The following is a 27,238-nucleotide window of genomic DNA, read 5'->3' on the forward strand; positions in this document are numbered from 1 at the left end:
AGCACTATTTCCATGATTTGGATATTCATGAAAATCATGACCATCATCCTGGAAAGAAAGCAACTATTCTCTAAACAAAGTGGCTTCCATTCAGAGATTTGCAAATTGGATCTCTGCCTTGATGCACTTTGTCTTTCATTGCCAGTTAAGGATTCTCCATGACAAGTCAGGCCCTCCTCTACAATCTCTTCAATGACCTTTTTGATGGCTCTATTTTTGCATGATTTATGCAGTTCTCATCCTTGATGTAGTCTTTCATGTAGCAGTGCAACATAGCAGTTGGATATCAGAACTATGAAAAATAATACATTGGGGAAAGTGTGTTATTTTCTGATTTCATGTAACAGAGCATCTGTCCTTACCTGCTGTTTAACCATGGGTGCAACGTGCAGAGAATGCAAGAACATGAGCAGTTGCTGTGGTTCTTGAATTAATCATCCTATATTTACCCAGTCTTGCTCTATTCTCATATAGTGTTAAGGCAGCCTTGAGAAGTCTGGAACAATTGGACGAGTAGGGATTTTGCCCATAATCATGTGCATTAACAATGTGTTTGCTGCCAAAAAGTCGTCTATGTCTGTTAAAAATTCTGATGTGGCTCTGGCATAGAGCACCATGCACATGTGCAGCTTAGCAGGAAATGTGAATCCATCCCATATAATAAACTTTTTAAAAATAATCTGTTTCTCCCGGACTATTGTCAGTCAAAACCTTAAGTTCCACAGTGTTCAAGTAGAACTTGTGATGGGTTTCAGCCAATCCTTCCTGTTCGTTTTATCCCCAAGCAAACTTAGAAAAAGATGGACAGAGTGGCAGCTTGCTAGAACCAAAATATGATTCTGTCAGTGTGTCACATATTCTACAATTACGTTGTTTTGGTTTCTTTTGCAGGTGCAATACTTTTTCAGTATCCTAGACAGCTAACAGAACACTGTGGAGTAAAACTACTTAGAAAAAACAAACTGCAGAATGGGAAATGTATCTTTATTCATTTATTGTCCAGTGTTTAACCTGAATGAAATACAAGGCCCACAAGAGCACTGAACTCCTGGCTATTACATATATTAGAACATAGAGTTTTGCACTTCAGACAACACTTAACACCAATTGATGGGATAACTGCATTGCTTCTCAAAGTTCAAAATAAAGATTTATTTTTAGACATGTGGCTTTGGTTTATTTTTATACATTACACCTTTTTCTTGCAGAAAAAAAATTGTACAACTGCATAAATATAAAATTCTTCCACCGTGAAAATGGTTAAAACATTCAATAGAGCACCACAGCATGTGATGCTTCTCACAGGAAAAGAAGAGAATATACAAAGCAAAATAATTCTTCTTCTCACTAATGAAATTGATAGGCTGACATGGATGTCACACACAATTTTAAAACATGGTAGGATGAAAGAGAAAGAAAAAGACACCAATTGCTACAAAGCACAGTACATGATCACTTACTCTCCATTACTTTCAAAGTTAAAGTAATTTTTTTCCCTGCCACCACATTTAATTTAGTAACTACTGAGGAACAGAAGTTGGGGGAAGCTTCATGGAGTGCTATTGAATAATCACAGTTGGGCCTTTACCTTTTCAAAACAAAAGAGCCGGTTTGATGTAGTTAAGGTGATCTAGCAATCAAGGAGCTGTGTGTTCTAGTCCCATTTAGGCATGAAAAACTGGAAGGGTGACTTGGGCCAGTCACTCTCTCAACCCAATTCATCTCAAAGGGATGTTCTTGTGGGGAAAATAGGAGCAAGGGATATTAGGTATGTTTGCTGCCTTGAGTTGTATATGAAAAAAAAAGTTTAAAAAATCTTTAAAAAATGAAAAAAAAAGTACTGTGCCAGTTTTAATCCCACTGAGTATTTACACCTTGTGCAGCAAATCTATGCTCACAGAAAGTAGAAAACAGTACAATAATACATGGCTTGAAAAATGACCAGAATAATGCACCTAAAGTACTATACACTAAATAAAATTAACATGGCAGCAATACTTAGGGGGCAGAAACACTGCTTACTACAAGTCAGTTATGGAATCATAATTTACAGTAGAAATGGGCATATCCCAAGGCTCAATTCTGTTTTTCATCATTTACAATAGAATAAATATCTGTCACTATTGCTACACTTTTAGGTTTACATTCTAATCTATTTAAATGCAGAAAGCTAGTGTAAAGCATATAGATTATGTGTAGGTCCCATATGTATGAGTTTTGTTCAAGACTAGTAGTTTTGTCTCTTTTTATACTTTTTAAATGGCTAAGAGGAAAAAAGAAGAAAAAAAACTGTGCTTATGATCAGCTGCTTTTTATCTCGATTTTCATATCAAAACGTCCCTGGAAACGATCTTTGTCACTGTAGTAAATATTTTGAGCATAGGCCTTGCACTCGATACGCAGCCCAATATCAGTAGTCAGGTTGGTGAACTGTACTGCTATAAGAGGTTGAAGGTATTTCTCCTGAATGAGCCTGCCATAATATGGGTAGTATTGTAGAGGAAAGCCACCATAGCCACCAAGACCATAGTATTCCACGGGGCCAATTTTGTCCAGATCCTCCTCTTTCTAAAAAAAATAAATGAAACATATTTTAAAAAAGCATCTTTCCTGACCTGTGCTCCAACTTGAGCTGTTCTCTAAGTAAACATCCAATTATGCATCTTTCCAGTACCCTTTAAAGTGAGTTCAGATAATTAAAATAGTCATGTCTCCATCAACCTTAATTGCCTTAAAATAAGTTTCCATGATTGAGTGAATCACTAAAACTTTAGATTCTTTTTACGCATTACAATAACATAGATGATGCAAAAAAGTAAGAAACATATACTCACATAACAAAGTGAATGTCTACCTGAAACTAACGTGGATAACTTTTTGTGCCACTAGAGTCCCTATTGTTCCAGATTTTTTTTTTACTTACAATGAGCATAAATCCACAATCACTATAGATCTTAAAAACAGGAGCTTCCCAATGCAACGTAGTTGGTCTCCAATAAGACCATTAAATTTAGAATGAATAGTCATAAAAATAATAGCAATCATTAACTAAATGAAATTTCCAGCTTAACGGACAATATGTCTCTAAAATGGGAAGGGGATGTTGCTTTTACCCCATCTGTATCTTTCAACTTCAAAATCTTTCAAATTCAAAATACTGTGCATACTGCTATATGTAAGCATTGGAAGAAACTATTAGGTAAATCAAAACCTTAACTGTCATTCAGCTTCCTTGGCTATCTATAAGCTTCCTAGGAAAGCCACAAGTACATCATGTTAGCAACAGCTGTCTCTTGGTATTTTTCCCAGAATTTTCACTGAAAAGATAAAATCTAATATTGGAAGTTATAGTTATAGATAACCATTCTTATAATAGGCATTTTAATGTACATTTGCCACAGAGAAATCAATAGCCACTGGTAGACCTTTAATTGAGTTAGCTTTCTAACCCTACAAAAGGAATTTATAACTAATAAGGCTGAATTCTTTGGCTTCACTCTTTGGCAACATCGTAAAGCAGTTGCAACTTCTCCCAAGGTAGCACTGCTCTTTTAAGTTACTGTAGAAAAGTATTACTTTTGCTCTCCTATGGACTCTGAAGCACCTGAGCACTATGAGACCCTGATAAATATTATTCATAAAAGATTTTATGCTGTTTGATAGATGTTTTCATGATTGCCTTGTGAATTCATCTAGGGCTGTCCAATGGTCTGTAATCTGTCAGCGCTTTCCCCATTCTTTTCTGCATGTTGAAATGCACACTGCGTTTATAAATGTGGGCAGGCTGCCAAGCACCCACTTTTTTATCAGGTGACCATAGGGACACTGTAACTTCAAGGAACAGTCGTAACTAGCATTTGTTCAGCCATTCTAACTTTGAATGGTTGCTAAACAAATGGTAGCTAAGTCAGGACTACCTATATACTAACCTAGAGAGAGTATTCCTCATATCTGATGCCAAAAAATGTCTTTTTATGGATTCTATGCCTTAGATTGTGCATGCATCCAGAGGAGAAGCTCCTAGAAGCAAATCAGTATCATAGCTGCTAGTTATGTTGGATTTCAGCTCTTATTTGACAATCACCATAATGCCTCTGAAGATTAACGTGAAGGCAACACTTATTTGTTACCTCAATTTCAACTCAAGAACGTTTCCATAGCTAAGAATGAGAATTTGATATGGCTAAGGCACAAGACAGGAGCCATCACAGTATTTTTAGCACTAATAGCAGATATGATTCCAAGACCTGATCCTAGTTATCAGTACTATTTTGAACTAACAGGATGGTCTTTGAGATAGATCTTACAGACAACACATTTCATTAAGAAGATTAACTGTTTTACCTTAGCCATGCAATGAATGGGAATGATATTGGGATTATATTTTGCCAGCAGCTCAGGTGGGATGGAATAATTTTGTGGAAGCTGCGGAAAAGAAACACATTTCAAAAAAGTTTTAACAAATTTCCAAGTTGCTGCTAATAAATAACTCCTATATTCAATATATTTATTTCCCACATATTATATTTTCTATAAGCAGTTGTTTAACAGTTTGGAAGTGAAGCTGCCTTGGGAATGGAAGGACAGGAAAGGAAAGGATGGATTTTGTATATGTGTGTAATGAACTAATATAAGTCTTACAAAAAATACACTCACACACACATAATCCACAAAGACAAGATAAGAAAAAAGATTAGTGTGATTAATTAGTGAAATTTTGAATTTACATTCAGCAAAACTACAACTTCTGCATTTGCTGCTCCCTAATCACTGCTATTCTGTGGCCAAACCTATCTCTTGTTCTATGCAGGTAGCTCTCACTTCTATCTGAGGAAATTGGGTTAGACAGCTAAGTGAGCTTCTGAAAAAGTAGAAATCAAACGATCAAGACTAAGGATGGTTTTAGCTGAAACACCCAGCACGTGGGCAATGTTGGGCTTTAGGCTGTCTAAACCGTGGTTTAGACAGCAGATTTTCTGATGTTTCACTAGTAACTGATGGCGTCTTCAGGGGCCAGGTGATCTGTGTGGTCAGTGAAATATCAGGAAACCTGTTGTCTAGACCATGGACACAACTCTAAACCCCAATACTGCCCTACAAATATCAGCTGCAAAAACTTAGACCAATACATTGCTCCCAGCAATATTGGTTAAACCTCATTACATCCAATATATTTCTCTAACTTAACAGTGTTTTTTGAGAAATAAAGATACGATCAGCATGTTACAGATAGAAGCAGACCTCCAGAACTGGTTTAAAATTCTGAGAAAAGATAGGGGAATGTGAAATATATGATATTAAAGGGTTCAGTTGAGAAAAGAAAGAAACCAGAATAGAGAAATCCAGAGCTGGATTTTAAAATGTTTTCAGTATCTTACTTTAGTGTCTTCTATTCTGGATTAGAATTTTAATCACCCCATTTAGAACATTCTGTAGGATATAATAAAAATAATAGACCAAGGCTAAATTTAGATGAAGCCCAGTGTCTTTACATGGCCTTAGGATGTAATAAATTATTCCTTCCTTCTCAAAATATGGTGATTTTGTTTTAACTGAGTATTAGAATATCTGTTTACATTACAACACATATTAAAATTTGTAAAAAAATAAAATAAAATATCCAAATAAGACAATAGGTACAGTTATTTCCAGAGGTATTTCACTGCTTTTTTGTTACTAGATTGATTGATGAAAATACTGTATAGAATCACCACCATTTTATGTATCAGGAGTTCCAAGTTCTTCAAGGACTGTATTAATTATTGCTTCACTGGATGACCAGTAGATGAACAGTTCTCAATTAAGAGGGAGAAAGAAGCAAACTTGTCCAAGCTGAGATAACACTATTTTCCTATGAAATCATGTTACCTTCTTTTATCTTGTATCTTATAAAAAGAAAAGTAATACTTGCCTTAGGTATGAAACCCAGAACTCTGTTGAGTTTAATGATGACACATGGCTTGCCATCTTGGTAACCAAAATTTGGATCTTCTAAGCCAGAGCAATTTCCCAGCCAATCGCGAAAGAACTTGCAAGATCGCAGAGCACCTGGAGAGCCATCAAAAGGTCCTCTGTCTTTGGGAGGAGAAGGATCATCTGATGGTGTGGTTTGGGAAAGAAAGAAGGAGAAGTCAATAATACCTTATACACATTTTAGTCAATACCACATTTTTTAAAATTAACATATAATGGCTATTGCCTTAAGAGGGTAATAGATTTCCTCCTCCATTTTATTTTTAAACAGAATAGAAGTCTAACATGTATTTTATAGTTTTGCATCTCTGTCGACTGGTATAGGATAATTTTTGCCAGTGATTGCATCCCAATGCACACCGATACCAAAGCATATAATGCTACTGATCATATATTTTTCTCAGTCTGAGTATATTTAAAAATGATTGCACATAGAAATAAACACCTTGAAGGTTATAGGAACCTTGTTTTTTTTTACACAGAAGCTTCTTCAAGACCACTGTTGGAATATTAGATACACAAGAGACTGCTAGCTTTAAGACCATCAACAAACTTTCAGGTTGATCAAACAAAAACAAATTAAAAAGAACATCTACTCACTGCCACAATTCTCAAAATTGACATCTTGCTGAATATTACTCTCATAATCCTTTAAGAATGTCTCAATTAGGTTTACATATTTCTTGTATGAGTTTGGATCAGAAGGGTTGAAAGAAATCTCCATTTTAAGGACTTTGGGAACAGTTGTCAATCCTGGAAGGAAAAGGAAAATAGCTGTTAACCTACAGGAAGAGAAACCAACGAAGAGGACTTGTGGCAATGAAGCATTTCTAAGAGCAGGAGAGAAAGATGAAAACTCTCTTCCATCAACTGACTGAAAACCAGCAATCCACAGTGTTTAAATCTTCTTGCTTCTCTTCTGCCTGCCTTTTTCTTGCTGACCACAAAGTCCTGGCACAGAGACTCTGGCCACCCAGCCTGTGATTTAGAAATATGTATCGTATTTCAGGCAAATTTCAGGAAACTTCCTGACAGTTAGAACAACTAACCAGTGGAACAACCTGCCTCCAGAAGTGGTAAATGCTCCAACACTGGAAGTTTTTAAGAAGTGACTGGACAGCCATTTGTCTGAAAGGATATAGGGCACAGGTCTGCAACCCGCGGCTCCAGAGCCACATGCGGCTCTTTCAGCCGTCTCCTGTGGCTCCCAGTCCTCTGCCATGTGCAGTCCCCCCAAAAAAAAGTGGGACTAAAAAAGTTCAACCAATCAATTCAAATATGCAGGGTAGGTGCATATTTCGTCTAGGCTCCACTCTTCAGTCAAACCCTGTTCTGCGCATGCGCGCATGTACGTGCATGTGCACACATTTTTTGCGGCTCCCAGTTTTCCTTTTGTGAGGGAACCGGTTCTGAGTGGCTCTTTCACTGTTTCAGGTTGCTGACCCCTGGTATAGGGTTTCCTGCCTTAGCAGGGGGTTGGACTAGATGACCTCCAAGGTCCCTTCCAACTTATTATTATTATTATTAAATGTCCTTATATCAAAGGAAATCTTGAAAAGAGGCACCATACAGGTATTTCTCAACTTATAATAGTTTGTTTAGTGACTGTTCAAAGTTACAACAGTACTGAAAAATGTGACTGACTGGTTTTCATACTTACAACCTTTGCAGCATCCCCGTGATCATGTGATCAAAATTCAGATGCTTGGCAACTGGTTCATATTTATGACCAGGATCATGTAATCGCTTCTGATAAGCAAAGTCCATGGGGAAACCAGATACACTTAACAACCAGCTTATTAACCTATCAACTGCAGTGATTCACTTAACTGTGGCATGAAAAGTCATAAAATGGGGCAAAACCCAATTAACAAATGTCCCACTTAACAACAGAAATTTTAGGCTCAATTGTGGTCGTAAGTCGAAGACTACCTGTATTCTTCGCATTTGGACTGGGTTGCTGTATGTGAAAATGGTACGTGTGAACTTTTTTGAATTTTATTTTTTTAGAACTGAAGTCTATGAATATAGGCAGCTGATATAAACTGCAGTGTCCTCCCCAGCCCTTTGTGTATGCATCCCAACATCAAATATATTTCAAATAAAACATTAAGTACAGCAATTGGTAGACTGGGGTTTGAGGTGGGGAAATAATTGAAAGTTTTAGAGGAAAATAAACAGGGTATAATAATAAAAATAACCACTATCTAATGTGCTGATTCCTACTTATAACGCCCCCCATTCATCACTATCATGTATTGCAATTAATCAGCAAACTCACTCTAGAAAATTCTGCTTTTGTATGCCACCGCCCCCACATATACTAAATTTGGGGAGAGCTGAAGGCCATGCTGGCTGGGAGCGCTTTCCTTGATTCTGCTAGTTAGAAGCTGGCTATGAAGCTTGCCAATGGTCATCAGATGACTGCGGGCCAATGACATGGTTATAAACAAGCTCCAGTTGCAAAGCACCAAATCTCAATTACATGACTACAGGAATACTACAACTATCATAATGCAAAAACCAGCTGTAAATTTATTTTTTCAGCACCATCATAACTTCAAACAGGACAGCTGCTAAGCAAGGACTAGCTTGTATGTATGAAGAACCAAGCTACAAATACTTTAAGACAGGGGTGTCAAACTCCTGGCCCGCGGGCTGGACATGTCATCAGGAAACCGCGCCCACCCCATTGCCGGCAATGGAGAAAAAGCTCCGATACATTGCGCGACGTCACGTGACGTCACAAGTTTGACATGTCTGCTTTAAGAGATTATTTGAACTACAACATTGTTTACTGTTATACCATCTACAATATAACTGTAAATAGTGTTGTACAGTAGTTCAAATTATAATCCAGAGCAATAACATTCTAGTTTCCAAATATATTTTACAGATTGGAGAAAGGCTAGCATATGACTGATTTCTCAGATTTTCCCCAGTTTACTCAGATACTCAGTTAGTGCCAATAATTTAGTCAACTAGTCAGCCTTTGTTATCCAAAGCTTTGTATGGATGATGGGAGAAGTAAATCAATTATAAATTTCAAGTTTCTCAATTTCTTAAGTTTATGACTGTATTGCCTTGTTTCCACATCAGCCTCAGTCACACAAAGCATACGTTAATTTTATGTACATTCTCCTCAAGCATTTAGTTGGATATAAAAATGCAAAATATGCACTCTTTTGAATGCTATTTAGCAGAACATAAGCAATAGCAATAGCACTTAGACTTGTATACCGCTTCACAGTGCTTTACAGCCCTCTCTAAATGGTTTACAGAATTAGCACATTGCCCCCAACAATCTGGGTCCTCATTTTACCAACTTTGGAAAGATGGAAGGCTGAGTCAACCTTGAGCCGGGGAGACTCAACCTGCCAAACTGCTGTCAATTGGCAGATAGCAGAATTAGCCTGCAATACTGCATTCTTAACCACTGCGCCACTACACACATAAGGTAGAAATAGTACTTATGTGCGTAGTGGTGCAGTGTTGCAGGCTAATTCTGTTGACCGCCGAAATAGTACTTTACAAGCAGCTTCTAACACTACTGATTTTTTAATTCAATCCTAGGGACTTTCAATAAAATGATTTAATTTATTACTATACTGTAAATGACTATTTTATAATCCTGTCCATATTGTGCAAAAGCCAATGACAGCTCAGCTCCCAGCATTTCAGTACACTCAGAGCATAGCTCCCATCCTATCCCAGCCAGGTCCCTGTCTATTCAACAGGCAATGAAAGCTAGTTTGAACTGACATTCCACATACAGGGAAAAAGGATACCCTGGCTACATTTTCTTGTACATTATTTCTCGCTATGTATACCTTTTCTTTTAATGACTAATTTCTTTGAAATTATAGGAAGGAACACAGGATGATTTGTGCATTGCTAATAGTATAGTGGCTGAATTACATTTTTCCAAAGGAACTGATTCTGTGTTCCAGTTAGGAGGGTATCTGATGCAACCCAGTGTTTTGCATGTCAAGTACATGCAAACCAGTGACCAATAGAATAACTGGAGGGAAGGGGGAAGTTGAAACTAGATGACCTCGTCTTTATACTTGGATTGTTTTGGATGCTGGCCAGATACAAATGTAATATTGTTTGTCCAGTGCAATCAGTTCACTGGATAGTTTACATTGTCTGGAACTCTCAGCTCCCATTTGGGGTGGGGAAAGGCTCCATTCAGGGATTAATTTATCCTGCGTACTCTTTCCACACTTGTCTTACTCATTCCTCATGGGTTGGACTACAACTTTCATTAGTCCCATGGCTAGAGATTATATTATATATGCAACTGGAAAACCCATGACCCCATTGGGTCATCAGTTCAGAGATATTTCCTTACCAGGTTTCCCGATGCCTGCAAAAATGCAGAGTTTCTAATGTACTAGAAACTTTTTTTTAAGAATTCAAGAAGACATTCAGAGATGTATCTGCCTTGAAAGCAGCCCATGTTGAACTGCAGAGCACACTGAAACATCACCAGTTGACCACAGGAAATGTTTTATGACATCTTGTTTTATGTCGTAAATTACTTGATGATAATGTTTATGTCACAAAATGTTTTATAAACTTTGCCAAATTTGAATTCCACGAGAGCCATGGGTTAGGGATTTTGGATGCATTTAGTAAGATAGCCCATTTGAGGTACCTTGGTTGAAATGTTGTGTTCTATGGTACATCATTTTGCCCAGTTAAAGGTTAATGAAATCAGAGTTTTAATGATAGATATGGTAGGTAGGTAGACAGATAGGCAGGCAGGCAGACAAACAAACAGACAAGACAGACATAGATGACAGAGACATAGACAGACATGACGTGAGACTAGAGAAGGCTGCTTTATATTCTCCTTTTTCTCAGAATATAAAATAATAAATATAGATCAGCCACTTTAGCTAAATCTTTATTTATTACATTAAGAAAAGACAAATCAACCCAGGTCATTGTGTTTCTGTATACTACTAAAACTGCCGTTGTCATGACCTTTACCTGAGTGAAATGGTGCATCACACGGCAACATTTTTTGAACCAAGATACTTCAAAGGGGCTAACCTTACAGAATGTGTCAAAATCCTAGACCGATCACTCCCAAGGAAATGAAATTTGGGAAAGTTTTGGCTGCTTCAGTGCTACTGAAATACTGGGCTGCTGCTGTAGTCATGTGATCTTCCATTTTTAATGTTTCCCAGCCAGTTTCACAATCCCTCACTTCCTCTGCCACTTAGCAGCAGTCACTTACTTGCCTGCTGGAAAAGGAAGGGAAGAACAGGGAGGAATGAACCCCACAAACTTTTCCCTGCCCATGTCACTCCTATGCACTCCTCTGACCTGTGCTACCCACCCCTGTGCCTTCCCTGACCCATGCAGCACCCCTTGAAACCCCCACAACTTTCTCAACCCACACCACAACCCCTTCACTGTCCCCAACCTACAGCCTAATACTAGGCAAGAGTGGAGCAGCTGTCTTTGATGTAAAAATATTCATTCTGTGATTTATACATTACAGTAAAACTTACATTTGGTTAATAATGAAATATATTTGAAGAAATTGAGTTGCTTGACAAAATCCTGACTATTAAACATAGAACAGTAAACCTATGTAATTTATTTGTCTCAGGTGATCTTATGCTGAAACCTAGCAATTTAATTCTTCATTTCTTACCTTCTATAACTTTGCATTGCATGGCTACGACTATAAAAATAAATAATTCTTGCTTGGTACTGCTAAAGGGCAAACAAGAATAACTCCTTCCTGCAGCCCTACCCTTTTCTGTAATCATACGCCAACAATGCAGTATGGCTATGTGGTTAGAAACAGGATGAGAAAGTTACACTAATGTTGAAAAAGATTCAGGAAATAAATATTGTGCCAATAGCTTATTCAAATCAGTGCAAATCAAATGTATACATTTACATACAGACATGCACACACTGATCGTTCCAAATTGTAAGGCTATTTCAGAGACAAATTAAAAGCATATTGTTACATATTTCTTGTGAGTATTGCCTGAATTAGTCCCCATATGATTGGAGTTGGCACCTTACACAACAGAGTGTGTAAGGCATACTCTGTGCTTGAAGGTCCAGGTAATTAAAGAAAATTTCTCAGATGCGGTGGCAGCAGACTGGTCCTACTTACAAAAGGCTCATTCTTCTATCAGGGTGAGATATCCGTAGAAGGCTCTAGTCTAACTTGACAACTGTTCTATGCAAGTGTTAGATTAAGGAACTGACAGATAGTCCCTGAGTTTTATCTCTGGATTAGAGTATTTCTCTTCCTAGTACTGTGGTTTCAAGAACCATGAGTCAGAAATGAAGCCAAGTGAAGAGCTTCTGATGGGTAATTCTATTAATAAATGCAGTGATTTCAAGCATGAATTGATGGGTTCCAAATAAAGATAACTGATGCAAACAGTAGATAACAATAGAATAGATTAGGCAGACATTTTAGCATGCTCTGCTTTTCTTTCATTTTTATTGAGTTATTTTATCAAAAATAATAAAAAGCAGGATAAAAATAAATCAAATGTATATATTTTATATTTGCATTCTGTTCTTTTTTTGTTCCTTATTAATATTTTCAAAACAATAGCAATAAAATACTAAATATGTATAGAGATGACTTTTGATATTACAAGAAAATTGAATTCTGTCTTGAATTTTTTCCCTGAGTTTTGATATTATAAACTTTACAACAGGGGTCTTCAAACTTGGCCCTGTTATGACTTGTGGACTTCAACTCCCAGAATTCCTCAGCCAGGCATGCTGGCTGAGGAATTCTGGGAGTTGAAGTCCACAAGTCATAACAGGGCCAAGTTTGAAGACCTCTGCTTTACAATATCAGTGACTATGGTATAGGAATGTATATACTGTCAAGACAGTTGTTATGAATAGTTTCAAACACTATTTACATATAATGTACAGAATACTTTTTAAAATGAATAACAATTTCTGTGGTATTCATTGAAAACTACTGTAGGGATAAAACTACATATAACACCAATTTGCCAATATGCTACTTGCTACATTTCCCTACCAGCTCCTATTTATATTTCTCTTGTTACTTGGAGGATGGAAAACCAAGCATAGTAATCTATGAAGGCCAGGGGTGTGAAGGGGTGGGTGATGTTTAGTGATGTGATCATACCAATGTCATCATGTGCATATTTGTATCAGGCATTAGGTCACAATATAGAACAAAATGAAAAGAAAGAAGGAAAATTAGAAAGAAAAATGAGGAAAAAAGAATATAGTAAAAAAAGACCAAAGAAATATATAAATTATTTTCCCATTCATCACAAGTATAAACAATTTTAATAACTTATTGCCTTCTTTAAAATACAACGCATGATCTCCTTTTCCCATATTTAATCTCTTATCTATAAATAAATCCTTAAAGCATTGTCATTTAGTCTTGATCAGCTAGAGTCCACGAAGGGGTACCAGAAATAATAACCTATCTATTTTAACCCTGATCAAATAAGCCACCTTTATATGCCTTCCTGTTACTTTTAACAATCTTGATCTTTGGTCTCTTCAAAATATGTTCTAGAATTTTATTTTATTATTATTAATCCCTTCTCACAAAATTTTTCAAAGTTTTAACAAGTCTCTTTTGTAAATCTAATATATGAAAGTTATCCACGTCATTCTTTTGGTTTGTTATTTGGACTGTATATCCACTTTCACTATGAATATATCAGTGGGCTTCAATTATATGTCCAGTTTTTATATCATGCTTGTAGCCTGTCATTTTTCAATCCACTTTGAGATCAATCTCAATCTCAGTTAAGAAAAATCAAGCTTTTGATAGTATGTACCATACCATGTGCAATAGTGCTTGCAGTTTAGGCAACAAACTTTGTGAACTAACATCTGGTATATCCAAGTATAATTTGAATCTTGCTGCAATTACAGGATTCAGGGATTCCAATGATTGGGATGTAAGTATAATAGGCTATACTATACAAAAAAGACAGACTAAAAAGCTCTCTCTCTCTCTCTCTCTCTCTCTCTCTCTCTCTCTCTCTCTCTCTCTCTGTGTGTGTGTGTGTGTGTGTGTGTGTGTAGTTGCCATTTGTCAAGGAGGGCATAAAAGCAATACGAATTCAGAAAAAACATGATTTACTTCAAACCTTCTGGGTTTGCTTACAACTAAAAAGTGATCAGCAATCAGAACTGTGTCATATATAGGCTGCCAGGACATTCAAAGGATTATGATAGCATTCTGCTTGAGGAGATAACCCAGATGGCAATAAAAGGAGAGGTTATAATCATGGTTGAATTCAATGTGCCTGACATTAACTAGAATCTTTCAACTGCACTTACAAGCAGGAGCAGAGATATTAGGGGCATTAAATGAGAGGCATTAAATGATGCCTCTCTAAAAGAGTTAGTAAAATGCCCATCAAGACCATATTCTAGTCTTAGTTTTGACAAATGGAGATAGGGTACCAGAAGTTGAGGTGGGGGAAAAACTTAAGTTACAGTGATCATCAATGCCTTTGGTTTGGCAAATGGGGAGAAACAGGCTTCGTCTCAATCCCGCCAAGACTGAGTGGCTGTGCATACCGGCATCTCGGACTAACCAGTTCATTCCACCTTTAATGATGGGGGGGTGAGGTGTTACCCCCTGTCGATAGGGCTCGCAACTTGGGCATCCTCCTGGATTCGCGGCTCAGTTTTGAAAACCATATAGGAGCCGTGACCAGGGGGGCCTTTGCCCAGGTTCGCCTGGTGCGCCAGTTGCGGCCCTACCTGGACCGAGATGCCCTGCGCACAGTCACTCATGCGCTCGTGACCTCCCGTTTAGACTACTGCAACGCTGTCTACATGGGGCTGCCCTTGAGGACCACTCGTAGGCTTCAGCTGGTGCAGAATGCAGCCGCGTGGGTTGTGATGGGGGTTTCCCAATACTCCCATGTAACACCTCTGCTCTGTGAGCTGCATTGGCTTCCGGTTGCCCTCCGGGTGAGATTCAAGTTGCTGGTGATGACCTATAAAGCCCTAAATGGCTTGGGTCCAGGATATCTGAGGGAGCACCTGCTGCCAGCATCAAGCTCCCTTCGTCCTGTGCGCTCCCACAGGGAGGGTCTTCTCAGGGTACCGCCGGTAAAAGATTGCTGACGGATAACACCCAGGGGGAGGGCCTTCTCTGTGGGTGTGCCTGCCCTTTGGAACCAGCTGCCCGTAGAGCTTAGGACTGCCCCTGACCTTCGCTTATTCCGCCGGGACCTGAAGACTTGGTTCTTTGAGCTTTCTGGCCTGGACTGAGAGTATTAATTGGGGTTTTAATTGGATTTTAATTGGGGTTTTATATTTTTATATTTATTCAAGGTCTAAATATAATCATTTTAACTGTTCTTAATTTTGTAATTGTTGTATTGTTAATTTAAAAACCTTGTGAACCGCCCTGAGTCCTACGGGAGAAGGGCGGTATATAAGTCTAATAAAGATAAAGATAAAGATAAAAACTTAAACTGATATAACATAGACTACAACTAATGTTTTAGACTTTTAAGCGAACCAAGTTTTACTGAAATGGGGGAGTATCTAAAATATATACTTGAAGGGTAGCATAAAGTGACAGAAGTCAGTACTCAGTACACAGTGGGCACCGATAAAATCTGCCATCTTCAAGACAACTAGCTTCTACGTGAGGCACATTATTAAAAGAAAAAGAAACCTACCCTGGTTCACAGCAGATGTACATAGAATAGTAAAGGAGAGAAAAAAAATCAGCATATACAAATATAAGAATGGCAGAAGTGTAGCTGACACAGAGGTAGATAGGAATGTACGGAAGGAAGCAAAACGAGTTATTAGTGCTGCTAAAGCACAGAAAGACAAGGAACTGGTTACATCTATTAAAAAGGGAGATAAAACTTTTTTTAGATGAATTAGTGACAGAAGAAGAAAAAAACTGTTCACTCACCAAAATAAAAAATGCAAACAATTTTTATTTTAAGGGAAGCCTGGCTGTAGCAAACCATCTAAAGTGGGGGTGGCTCCGGCGATGCCCGGGCTGAAGGCGGTGCCGCAACCCAGCGCCCGTCACCATGGAGACCCGTCGCCGCTGGCGTGCAGGTGCGTCCACCGGCACCAGCAGGTCTCCAAACCACTGTTCGGGCGGAGCTGCGCATGCACCTCCGCCCGAACACCCATGTCGAGACCTGCTGGTGTTCGGGTGGAGGTCGGGCGGCAGTTTGGAGGCCTCGGGGGTGGCTCCGCCGACGCCCGGGTTGAAGGCGGCGCCGCAACCCAGCGCCCATCACCACGGAGACCCGTCGCCGCTGGCGTGCAGGTGCGTCCACATAAAAAAAAGTGGAACCACGCGCGTGGAACCGCGCGCGTGTATCCACGCGCACGCACGCGCAAAAAAACATTTTGCACATGCGCAAAACATTTTGTTTTATGCATATGCGCGTGCGTGGATGCACGCGGGCGGCTCCCACTTTTTTTTATGTGTGATGGAACCGGTTCCCAGTGGCTCTTTTGCTTTTCCAGGTTGCCGACCCCTGATCTAAACAAATACTTCTGCTCAGGCTTTTCAGAAGTAGATGCCAGTACAAAAACAGGTTGGAGAATACTAGTTCTATCTGGACAGATTCTTTTCCAGGGTTTTTAGAGGTGGAGGCTTCAGGTGAGCTAGCCTTCTGAAAGCTTAATAAAGCAATGGGTCTTGATGATATTCATCCCAGAATCCTAAGGGAACTTCTAGGTGTACTTGCTGGACTATTAACTGATCTTGGTAACCTGTCTCTTCTAACAGATGAAGTTCCCCAGAACTGGTGAATAGCTAATATTGTACCCATCCATTATAGCTAGGGAAGAATCTGGAAACTATAGACCTGTGAGCTTAACATCTGTAGTAATGATGTTAATGGAATCACTCCTGAAAAAAACGATTACCAAACATTTAAAAGCACACAACTTGATGGACCCAAAACAGCATGGCTTTACTGAGACAGATGATGTCAAACTAATCTGATTGACATCTTTAACTAAGTCACAAATGTTTGGACGAAGGTGCTGTGGACATAGCCTATCTGGATTGTAGCAAAGCATTTGATACAGTTCCACATAATGAGCTTGTAAAACATTGAACAGGCACTAGGGCTTAACCACTGGGTGGTTCAGTGGGTAGGAAGTTGGCTCAGAGATAGATCCCAGGGTGTGATTATTATTGGGGCACTGTTTAAAATAGAGACCAGTCACAAGCATTGTATAACAAGGCTCAGTCATAGATCCTGTTCTGTTCAATGTGCTGGTAAGCGATATAAAGAAGGATTGCTAGGTGAAGTTTGTCTTTTTGCTGATGACTCAAAGGTATGTAATAGAGCTGATGTTCCTTTGGGGTATTTGTAACATGGAAAATGATTTGGCATTGCTGGAAAATTGATCAAAAATGTGGAAACTGCAGTTCAATGTTTCTAAATGTAAAATCATGCACGTAGGAAAAAACAATCCTCTGGCAAGGTACAGTATTGTGCATACAGTCAGAACAATAGGAGAAAAGGATTTAAGTGTGCTAATAGCAGATGACTGCAAAATGAGTAAACAGTGTGGCCAGGCAGCTGTGAAGGCAAACAAAATTATGGGATGTATCACTAGAGGGAAAAAGGAGGTCCCAATCCCACTATATAGGGCTCTAGTCAGACCCCATTTAGAATACTGTGTCCAGTTCTGGAAAGCTGAGTGAATCCAGAGACGAGCAACAAAAATGATGCAAGTTCTGTGGGACAAAACATATTGGGAGAGATTGGAGGAACTGAATATGCACAGCCAGGAGAACATAATTGAAGGGGGGAGTCATGATCGAAACCTTTAAATATATTAAGGTGTGAATGAGATTCTATAAGGAAGGATTTTCAATATTAAGCAAAAAGCAAGAACACAGGGGCTGACAGGAAAGACAAAAGTAATGCTAGAAAATATTATTTCACAGAAGGAGTAAGGGAAGCTTGAAACTAACTTCCAGCAGAGGTGGTGGGTCAATCGTCAGTAACTGAGTTTAAACATTCTTAGGGTAAACACTTGTCTATCATCTGACAAAATTTTAAAATAAAAAACCTTAAAAGGCAGACCACTATGTCTTTTTCTGCCAAATTGTTTCTATGTTTCTGTCTCAATCTTGTTCAGTAAAATATGTTCCTCTTCCATAACATCTCTGCAATACAGTCTATCTATAATGGCAGACATTTTAAAATTAACTTCTGGGTCCATTGTTCAAAAATATCCTTCAGCATGTGGGATGTTAAAATATTTTGATCCATTCTTATTAGTAAGTCAAATTAAGTGTTCTTCCTCTCTAATTGTACTCTATTTCCTTTTGGTTCCCTTTAACATCCAGCCTTCAAAGACTCAGCCTAACATGATTTTTTTTAAAAAAAAGAAAACTCAAAACAAAAGCATTTTTCCACAGGAAGTATCCTTATGATTAATTTCAAACTTTTATTTCGAGTACATCTAGACTCTTAAGATGTACTTTCAAAATCAGAGTTCTAATCCCTCATCTGCTGTTTATTCCAAAAGAAAAAAAAATCCTCAAATGTATATTTAAAAATTCTTTTGCTAAGGATTAAAAGAAACTCACTGCTATAAAAGTTGTGAATACAAAGGTTTCTAATAGCTGAAAAGAAGTTAACAATCAGTTTCTGAACATGATTAGAAAAAGATGTATGCAAACTCAGTGTCCTTTACTGACCCTTCAATTCCCTTTGTTGTGTATTCCTTCTTCTCCTAGAGCTCCAAATCTTCCACAGACTGCTCATGCAAAGAGCAACTGTACAGAGCACTTGTGGGCAATCTTAAGACCTTTCCTTATCCAGAGAAGAGTTACAAAGAGACAGACTATTTGCCAGTTCTTCATTCCACCGTGGTTCTTGGCTCTACATTCAATTGAGTCATCTTTGGTTTGCTATTTCTTCCTCAGAGGTCATCTGAAACACCTCTCCTAGAAGTTAATTTATTAGTAGTAATGAAATATATATGCTGCCTAATTCACAGCAACTCTGAGCAATTTGTGCAGCTTATATTAAAATCCAGATGTGTCAGGTAGCCACTTCCATGAACATTTGAGTGGTTCATACAATAACTTCATGTATCACATAGCAAAAAGTCTTACACATTACATTGGAATTAGGGCTCCAGGAATCAAAGTCCAGTGACATAATAGCACTTCCTTCATGCAATGCTGTTGCATTTAGGACAGTTCAGCTTAGTCAAAATTGACAGAAGATGAGGTATGACCATGCTAAGCATGCCTATATCAGATTCAATGAAAAGGCTTTCTTTCCTGATTTATATTCTGACTACTTTCAAATTTGAGGACTTCACGTCAGTCTGTCAAATCCTTTAAGGGTGGCAAACTCTGGAAACGAGAATACCTTGGACTTCTGGAATGATCATTATTGCTAGTAGAGTAATAACGAATCTCCACATCAACTTATATGTAGTATGATTAAGGCAGGTTTATTGTGTTTCTTTCTCAAACTTTCCCCCATTTCTGACTAAGGAATCTTTTTGTAATGCTCCAGTTCCTTCCTCTGTATTCACAGGATCTGATAGATATTCCATTGCAGAGTTATAGTTATTGATAACTTTTAATTACATTTTAAAATCTAATGAATACCTTATCCTCAGCATTTTTGTAGAATATATACTGTTTATATCAAATAATCTCTTATTCTCTTCTCTCTGCCTCTTTATTAATGCAATATCTTGTCCACAGTTCTTTTTTTAAAAAAAAAGATTAGGATCAAGCCACTCCTAAAGAAATCTATACTATACTCAGAAAATATAAATAATTTTTAAAATTTGAGTGAACACAACTCTTTCCTTTTTGCAACATAGGTTCCTACGTCTTCTTGTCTTTCTCCTATACATTCTAGGATGGACAAATAAAAGAAAGAGCTGAGGACATTTCATTTTTAACAGCTAGGTGGAAAAGAGAATTTTAGCAGAGACAGACTGTCATACAAAGTCATTTCCCACTACTGATTTAAACAGCCATTCTCTTCTGCATATGCCATCACAAACCAATGTTACTGTTCAATTGGCTGTCTACATTATAAATCCCTATTTTGCTTCTGTTGAAACTTCCTGCCCAAATCCATTGTTTAAATTTGTAGATATGTCAATCATTACAGGCACTCTCTGGCTCTTGTCACCGTCCTCTTCACTTTAACCAGGTGGAAAACTTCTAGCAATCAGAGCAGTGCCGCAGGAATGGAAGGAGACTGATATCATTTCCCAGTTTCTGCCATTTAGGCATTTAGGTACAAATTAATAATGTGAAAAGGAACAATGAGAAGATGTTTCCTAATTATAAACTTACATTATGTGTGTGTGTGTTTTAAAATTAACTAAGCTGCACCAAACAGATTCTAATCCAGACAGATATAATTAAACATATCTGGAGGACACCAGAACAGAAATAGATGCAGAAAAAGGTGTGTGTGTGTGGGGGAGCTTTCTCTGGTTACCTAGGTCAGGGGTAGGCAACCTTGGTTCTTTTATGACTCATGGACTTCAACTCTCAGAATTCCTGAGCCAGCTGGTTTGCCTGGGAATGAATTATATAATAATATGACAGATGAAAATGTAGAACTGGGAGGACAACTTACCTTATGATGCAGAAGGCAATGTAATATTTCCAGGATGCTACCTAACTGCTAAATAATCTGCCTGACTTTAAACCAGCTTTCTCAACTTGATATGCTTCAAATATATTAAACTTCAATTAGCATCATTCTTACCAATATAATGATCAGTACAAGTTTGAGGAAGATTGTATTAGCAGTTCTTATTCATTTTTTCTCTCTCTCTCAATAGAGAATGACAGAATTTTTTTGAAAGAGGTAGTTAAAAGGTAATTACCCTACCTCTACAACCCTGCATAGCCCTAAAGGCAAACCATATCTATTCCACTGCAACAGGGGATATAATTAGCCTACCCAGCCATCCTCATAATTACCTGGGGGTGCTACTCGGTCCTGATACTTGGGTTGGAATGTGCTGATAGTTAGCAGCATGACTTGAATGGTCCCAATGAAGATGCCTGCCAGGCAGCCATAGAAGATCGCGTAGAAGAGTAAGATCTTAACTGTGACAAGAGAGAACAAATACTGCTATTAAGGACAAAGGGTTATTAGACCACTAGAATAAACACCAGCTTTTCAATATTACCAGCGCAGGTCACATTAAAATCAACATTAAAGCCAATTGCTATGAAGAAAAGATAGCAAATTCAAGCAATGGCACCTAAATTTAAAGAGATCAGAACGAAGTAATTTTTAAAAGTTATGAGTTATGAGCATGTGCTTTTCATAGAAACTACCATCCTAAATACATTTACTTAGAAAAGATTTGCTTGTTGTAGGTTGTGGGCATTATAATCCAATACATCTAAAAAGTATAATGTTGGGGAAAACTGGCCGATATTGTTAGAACTAGAATGATGCCTAGTTAAATCTCTGTGTCCTTAAAGGAACCCAGGAGCAGTGCATTCCCAGCTCCAACATAACTCTTGTTAGCAAACTCAGTGTTAATGGCTTTATACTCCAAAACTGGACCACTGAGAGATAGGGAATATATAGAGTAGACCCTAAGTATGGTAAGAAGATGACGTAGTGGTTAGGGTGTTGGACCAAGCATGGAGAGTTGTAGAAAGTTTATTGGGTGAATTTAGGCCAGACATTTTCTTTCAATCCAACCTACCTCATGGAGTTGCTACTGTGGGAAAACATAGGAGGATAGAGCACTTCTCTACAAAATGCACAATATAAATCATATAAATAAATAAATAAGAGACAACTATTGACATTAATCACATCCAGCTTACACCCAACTTTGTTACAAATGGATCTAAAATCTACACATATTATTCTGAATGTTTCCTACATAGGAAACTTAAAGTATGTTTTTAGAATTATCTCTGCGTCTGAAGCTGCATAAAACCACAACTCGCTGTAATAGTTATCTTGATTAAACTCCTTGTTTTCAATTTTTAAAGTCTCTTTCACATTTATTTGAACTCAAATCCTCTTAAGAAGACTCAGTTCTCAACAGCTTCCTCATATTTTGCTTTTTATATAATCTATTAATAAAGCTATCCCGTATTAATCACCCATTTACAATACCAAATTGTAATCAGTCAGATTAATGCCCCAAAACTTCGTAACAGAATAAATTGGGGGGGTGGTGGGGGGAATTGTTGCTGCTTTTCAAGGAAGAGGAGTAAAACTTTATTTGTAATACCACTTCAGGGAACTTCAGTTTTTGAAATCTGGTTTAATCAGTTTTTAGTTTACAGGGATTATCTCAACTGATTAGCAGCAGTGTTACATGCTGTACTAAAGCCTCGGTGCAAATCTACTAGCAATCCAATTTTTGAATATAAAAGGGGCGGTGAAACTACAAATTACATTTTAAAAGTGATCTTTGGAACCAACATTTGTACAGAATGACTGTGAAAGGGCAGCAATAAGTAATACATATACAGAAAAGTTTCTCCTTTTACAAGCTGGTCAGAGCAAGAGATAAGTCCTATTAAAATAAGGTGTTTTTCCACCAAAGAAGGGAAAAATGAAAGTAATCCAGAGAGACCAGCAGCACAATAGTTTTAGCACTCCTGGGTTTAACACACTCTATAGTAACCAGGCAGCAGTAGGCAAATAACTGTGACGTCAGAGAGATTTGAGCATTTTTTCCAGAGTACAGTCATAGGAGGTGCTGTTGAAATGAACTAGAGAAAACCTGCTGACAGCAGGCTGCTACGGGTGGCGCATATGGAGGGCAGTGAAGGGACATGCATTTAGGTAACTTTCCTAATCAGGATCTTAATAGTAACCCACAACCTCAAGGTCCACTGTCTTCTTGAGGCTATAGAAGAATTCTGTTCTAAAAGGAAAGACATGGCATTTTTAAAGCAACAGAGCAGTACACTATCAAGTACAAAGATAAGATCCTCCATTGGTTTAACCACTCTGAAAGTGATGTAAGGGGCATTTTATTGTCCCCCTCAGTAACTGGGCATCACATGACAGACCAGTAACCCCAGAATAATTGAACTAGATCAACTTGGTCAGAACTAAGCCGTAGCTTGTGATGACGGGAATAATACTGTATTGCAAGCCTTTACATCTCCCTTTTACACAGATTCAAGGATTTTTAAGCCTGAAAATTTTGGCTATGCCACTTCCAAGATGACATTGGTTAAAGATTCAACCATGAAATGGCACCTGGGCAACAAATGCAGGTGAAAATATCTCTCTAACCAGAACTCTTAAACTAAGGTGTGGATTATTTTGATATGCACCTTAACCTTTTCTCTTTCTTCTCTAAGCTCTTATTTCATACAGCCATTCTCATTTATTACAAACATTTTTTTACTGCATAGAACTATTTGTTGCTCCTGGGTATAGTTCGTTGATGTTTCTAATTTGCACAAAAAAATTAGAAGAGATTAGAATGTTCTAGATACCGTACTCTGCAGGATCTACAGAGATACTTAAGTTTCAGACTCCAGCAGTGATTGGATGAGATTCAAGGGCAACCTATCCTTTCCTTCAAGGGCAGTCATATCTAGCATATTACTGTAATGTAAAAGGCCCAGAATGTGCTCTGCACAATCCACATGAGATTTGTTAAGACTTTTTCCCTTGGAAAAGACTAGAAAATAAACTGCATTTCGTGATTCTTGGCTGGCACAAAAAGCCTGTTCAAAATAAAGCCTGGGAAGCAAGAAAAAACAACAGTGCCTATTCTGAATTTAATACTGTTTTATAAATTATCAAAAGTGACAGGGGAGTAGAAGGGACCTCTGAATGGTAAGTCTCTGAAAATTTACAATGACTTTTGCACTTGAGCTGGCTTGTGCAACACAGAGTCATGAATAGGGCCTGACTCCTAGAGTGGTGGTTGGGGCAAGGATGTCTCAACCAAGCAGGAAATAGGGCGAGTGTAAAGAGGAAGGGTGAAAAATTAAATAGTTTTTGTCTGTGTGTGTGTTCTGAACTTTCAAGTCTCATTCAACCTAGGTTTAGTCGCTAAGAGACAGCCTTCAAGGAGTTTATTATTTCTAAACTCCTTTTGCTTCCCTAACCTGACCTTTCTCTCTTATTCTCCTATCTCTGCAGCTCTTTAGACCTTCCTCTCTCAGTGAAGGTGTACGGACAGCTAGCAAGTCAGATTTTTCAAGAGATGTGTGTCCATTCAAAGGGTCCTCCCTTAAACCAATTCAGGATTCTCCTTGATGCAGTTGCTCTGCTTCCCCAGGGATCTCAAACAAGTCTACCATTACCTCTTTGCTCAGAAGGTATCACCTTGACTAACCTTGAGCTCTGATGCATTTTTAACCCTTTGGAGTTAATGGGCCAGAAAACAGTCCCAGCCTTCTCTTTTTCTGTCCTCAATTCCCCAGGATTCTGGTAGCTATTTTAGAGGAGCAAAAGGAAATACTAGGCCCATTCACTGGTATGTCCTTTTCCCCATGCGGTGTCCTTCCTGAGCAAGGCTAAAGCAGCCGCAGTGGCTGCTGTGCTGAAAAGGGAGTGTAATGAAAGGGGGGGGAAGCAGGGCACCCCCTCTCTCCTGGCACCTACCCACTCCTGTCCTGCCTACAGTCACGATGCATTTGTGTCTATCAATGTCCTTCAGTGTGACCTTTTTCTTTGGGGGAGGGGAGGGAGGAGAGGTGGGGAAAGAGAAAATGAAAAGAAACACAGGCTGCTCTTTTAGTGCGGAGGCAACAGGCTGCAGTACAGAGATGAAAGTCCACTCTGCAAGGTGACAAAGCAGCCAGCCTTCCCCAATCAGAAGGCCCTCCGAGGATACTGAATGTCAGTTCTGATCACCCTGCCCAGCCCACCTGGGGATGATGTAGGCATCACATTTGGAGGACCCCAGGTTGGGGAAAGCAGAGAGGCAATCAGAGTCCCAGGTTTCTTTCTCCCAGGAATGTCTGCCATGGCAACACCACTAAGCTAATTCCGCAAGAAGAAACCAATTTGATCTTTTTACACGCACAGTGCACAAGCAGCAAATGATGGCAGTGTTCACACAATAGTGCCTGTTAACACGTTAAGCACGGTTGGCGTTAGTCTTGGTTAGCGGCGCGGGGGGGGGGACGGCGGCGGGGGGGGGGAGGGTTGTCATGTTGCATGAATTCAGCCATTGACTCACACATCTGAGGCTTAAAAATAACCCTCAGCCCTCCTTGATTTGTCACAGTTCCCGAACGGTTCTGCCATACTGGAAAATCTCCGTGTTGGCAACAAGACCGTCGGCTCATCTCTCTCACTTCCCAAACAACGTGTCCTGGAGGGTTTGATTTTTTGAAGGTTGGGAAACAGGAGGGCTTGGTGTGTATTTTTAAACCCGACAACAGCAGCACGGGAGATGGGCGGGGAGCGAGGGAAACGAGCCAAGCCACCCGAGCAAGAAAAAACTGATCCGCCAGATTTACACCCGGCGACGGCATCCGTGGCCCGCCAGTTGTGCTAAGGAAAAGCAGCCGCCGTGAGCCAGGTGCTGAGACCGACGATCCGGCGAAACCCACCGGCAGGCGAGGCTGAGGACTTTTCCCTCCCACGCAATCAAAGAGCCTTGGTGGAGCAGTGGGCTAATGGCTCCTGAAGTAACACCAGCTGCCTGCAATTAGTGCAGGTTCGCATCCCACCAGGCTCAAGGTTGACTCAGCCTTCCATCCTTCCGAGGTAGGTAAAATGAGGGCCCAGATTGTTGGGGGCAATTAAGCTGACTTTGTAATAATGCCGCTTGGGGGGGTTGTGTGAAAGCCCTAATAAGCAGGCATATACATAGAATGAAGGCTATTGCTAAGCACATTTGATTTGTGCTTTAGATTGTAAGCCACCCTGAGTCTTCCGAGAAGGGCGGGATATAAATGGGATTAAAATAAAATTTAAAAAATAAATAAATCCATTAACACCGCGCAGGCACACGCAAGTCGCCTCCAGCCTGGTTGCGTCTTGTTTTTTTTTTTTTAAAAAAAAACGGAGCCCAAACCACAAAGAAGCAAATCACGGCTAAGCAGATACTCACACCAACTGCCTCCGGTCCTCCCTAAAAATTCCTTCTTCTCCGAGTTCCAGATGAATTTCTTCCAATTGCCATCCCCTTCCTTGGCTTTCCCGCGAGCCATGAATCAAGGAGCTTCCTTTCGATTGCCTTAGAAAGAGCTATGCAGGTGGGGGGGGGTGCGGGGGGGGTGTCGGAAAGACGTCCTTCTTCTCCGAGATCACTCGGCGCTAATCCAGAGTTAATACAGATGTTCGTAGCCGCTGAAGTGCCGGCAGGCGCTTGGGAAGAAACGCTGGAGGTCTTTGTGTGCCGGGCTAGAGTCCCACCCTCCGAAGGGCGCCAACCTCTGAATAATCCTCGTTCGGAGAGAGAGAAAAAGAGAGAGAGAGATGTATACTTGGATCTCGGGTTCACTTAGTCGGGTGGACGCTCTCCCAAAGCCGGGAAAAGAAGGGGAAAAAAAAAGGGGGTGGCGAGGAGGCAGCGGAGAGGAAAAGGCTGCAAGCAAGCGAGCGTGCCCGTGTGAGAGGAAGCCAAGGGGTGGGAAGAAAGAAACGGGGCTCTGCCCAGGGACAGAAATTAGCTCTGTGCCCTCCCACTCATGCTGGATATATTCTCCACGTCCTGAAGCGAGCTCCGCCTGTCAAATGCCGGTAGCCAATTAGAACTGCGGTCAGGCGGGCGAGGGAGCGAAGCTTGGGGAGGCGAGGCTAGGCGAAGGGGAGGGGAGGGGAGGAGAACCAGGGAACGAGGCGCGGGAGGTGGAGGGGGCCGGGTGGTTTGGAGAGGCAGATTCTCTGCGGCAGACTCTCCGCCTCACACACCACCACCACCCCTCCTCCCTTCCCTCTCCTCCCGTGCCCTCTTCCCCCTTTCTGCCGGCCTTTTTCTTCTTGCCGCTTCGACCTGCGCTTCGTGCCACACTGTTGCGCGCAGGCAAAAGAGACGAGGGGGGAAAAAAAAAATCACCTGTAATTCTTTCCTCGGCCAGAGGGGGAGGCAGTGGGAGCGCTGCGCATAAAAGAGGGTGGGTGAGTGGAGGACAGAGTCCGGCAACCGAAGCGAGTTTGATCTCTCCAGATTAACAGCTCGAAACGGGAACTCGGCGGCCCCCCAAAGCGGCGGGCGGGAGGCAGGCAGGCAGGCAGGCAGGGGAGTGGAGGCAAAAGGTGGCCGCTTCCAGTCAAGTCGAGGCGGCGGCCTGGCGGTCAGG

General features: G+C 39.9%; 2 protein-coding genes across 6 annotated transcripts in view; one reads left to right on the top strand and one right to left on the bottom strand.

Moving 5' to 3' along the window:
- The window catches only part of NME7 (NME/NM23 family member 7), a 111,157-nt gene that overhangs the window by 74,391 nt on the left and 9,528 nt on the right, over positions 1-27,238 (top strand). For 4 of the 5 annotated variants that reach the window (XM_083362848.1, XM_083362849.1, XM_083362851.1 and 1 more), the window contains one exon: positions 892-1,124. The exons of the other annotated variant lie outside the window; for it this stretch is intronic. In XM_083362848.1, coding sequence (XP_083218974.1) covers positions 892-924 — 33 coding nt within the window. In that variant the 3' untranslated portion in view covers positions 925-1,124. Of the gene's footprint in view, positions 1-891; positions 1,125-27,238 lie in introns of those variants that run through there. 5 annotated transcript variants of the gene reach the window in all.
- On the bottom strand, positions 952-26,586 carry ATP1B1 (ATPase Na+/K+ transporting subunit beta 1). Its single transcript, XM_083362856.1, has 6 exons — positions 26,047-26,586; positions 20,960-21,088; positions 6,574-6,726; positions 5,912-6,096; positions 4,345-4,425; positions 952-2,568 (listed from the first exon to the last, which is right to left on the bottom strand). Exons 1-6 carry the CDS (start codon positions 26,144-26,146, stop codon positions 2,302-2,304), a joined length of 915 nt encoding a protein of 304 aa, XP_083218982.1. The 5' UTR covers positions 26,147-26,586; the 3' UTR covers positions 952-2,301.

The sequence above is a fragment of the Vipera ursinii genome, assembly GCF_947247035.1.
Source record: "Vipera ursinii genome assembly, chromosome: 4".
In the NCBI taxonomy this organism is placed as follows: domain Eukaryota; kingdom Metazoa; phylum Chordata; class Lepidosauria; order Squamata; family Viperidae; genus Vipera; species Vipera ursinii.

Bases quoted from the DNA above. Each gene is read 5' to 3' on its own strand.
- ATP1B1 (XM_083362856.1), bottom strand. From the start codon at position 26,146: ATGGCTCGCGGGAAAGCCAAGGAAGGGGATGGCAATTGGAAGAAATTC. The intron at 4,426-5,911 runs GCAAGTATTACT...TCTTTTCCGCAG, and splicing joins TTCTGGGTTTCATACCTAAG to CTTCCACAAAATTATTCCAT. The intron at 2,569-4,344 runs GTAAAACAGTTA...TATTTTTTTTAG, and splicing joins CCATTCATTGCATGGCTAAG to AAAGAGGAGGATCTGGACAA.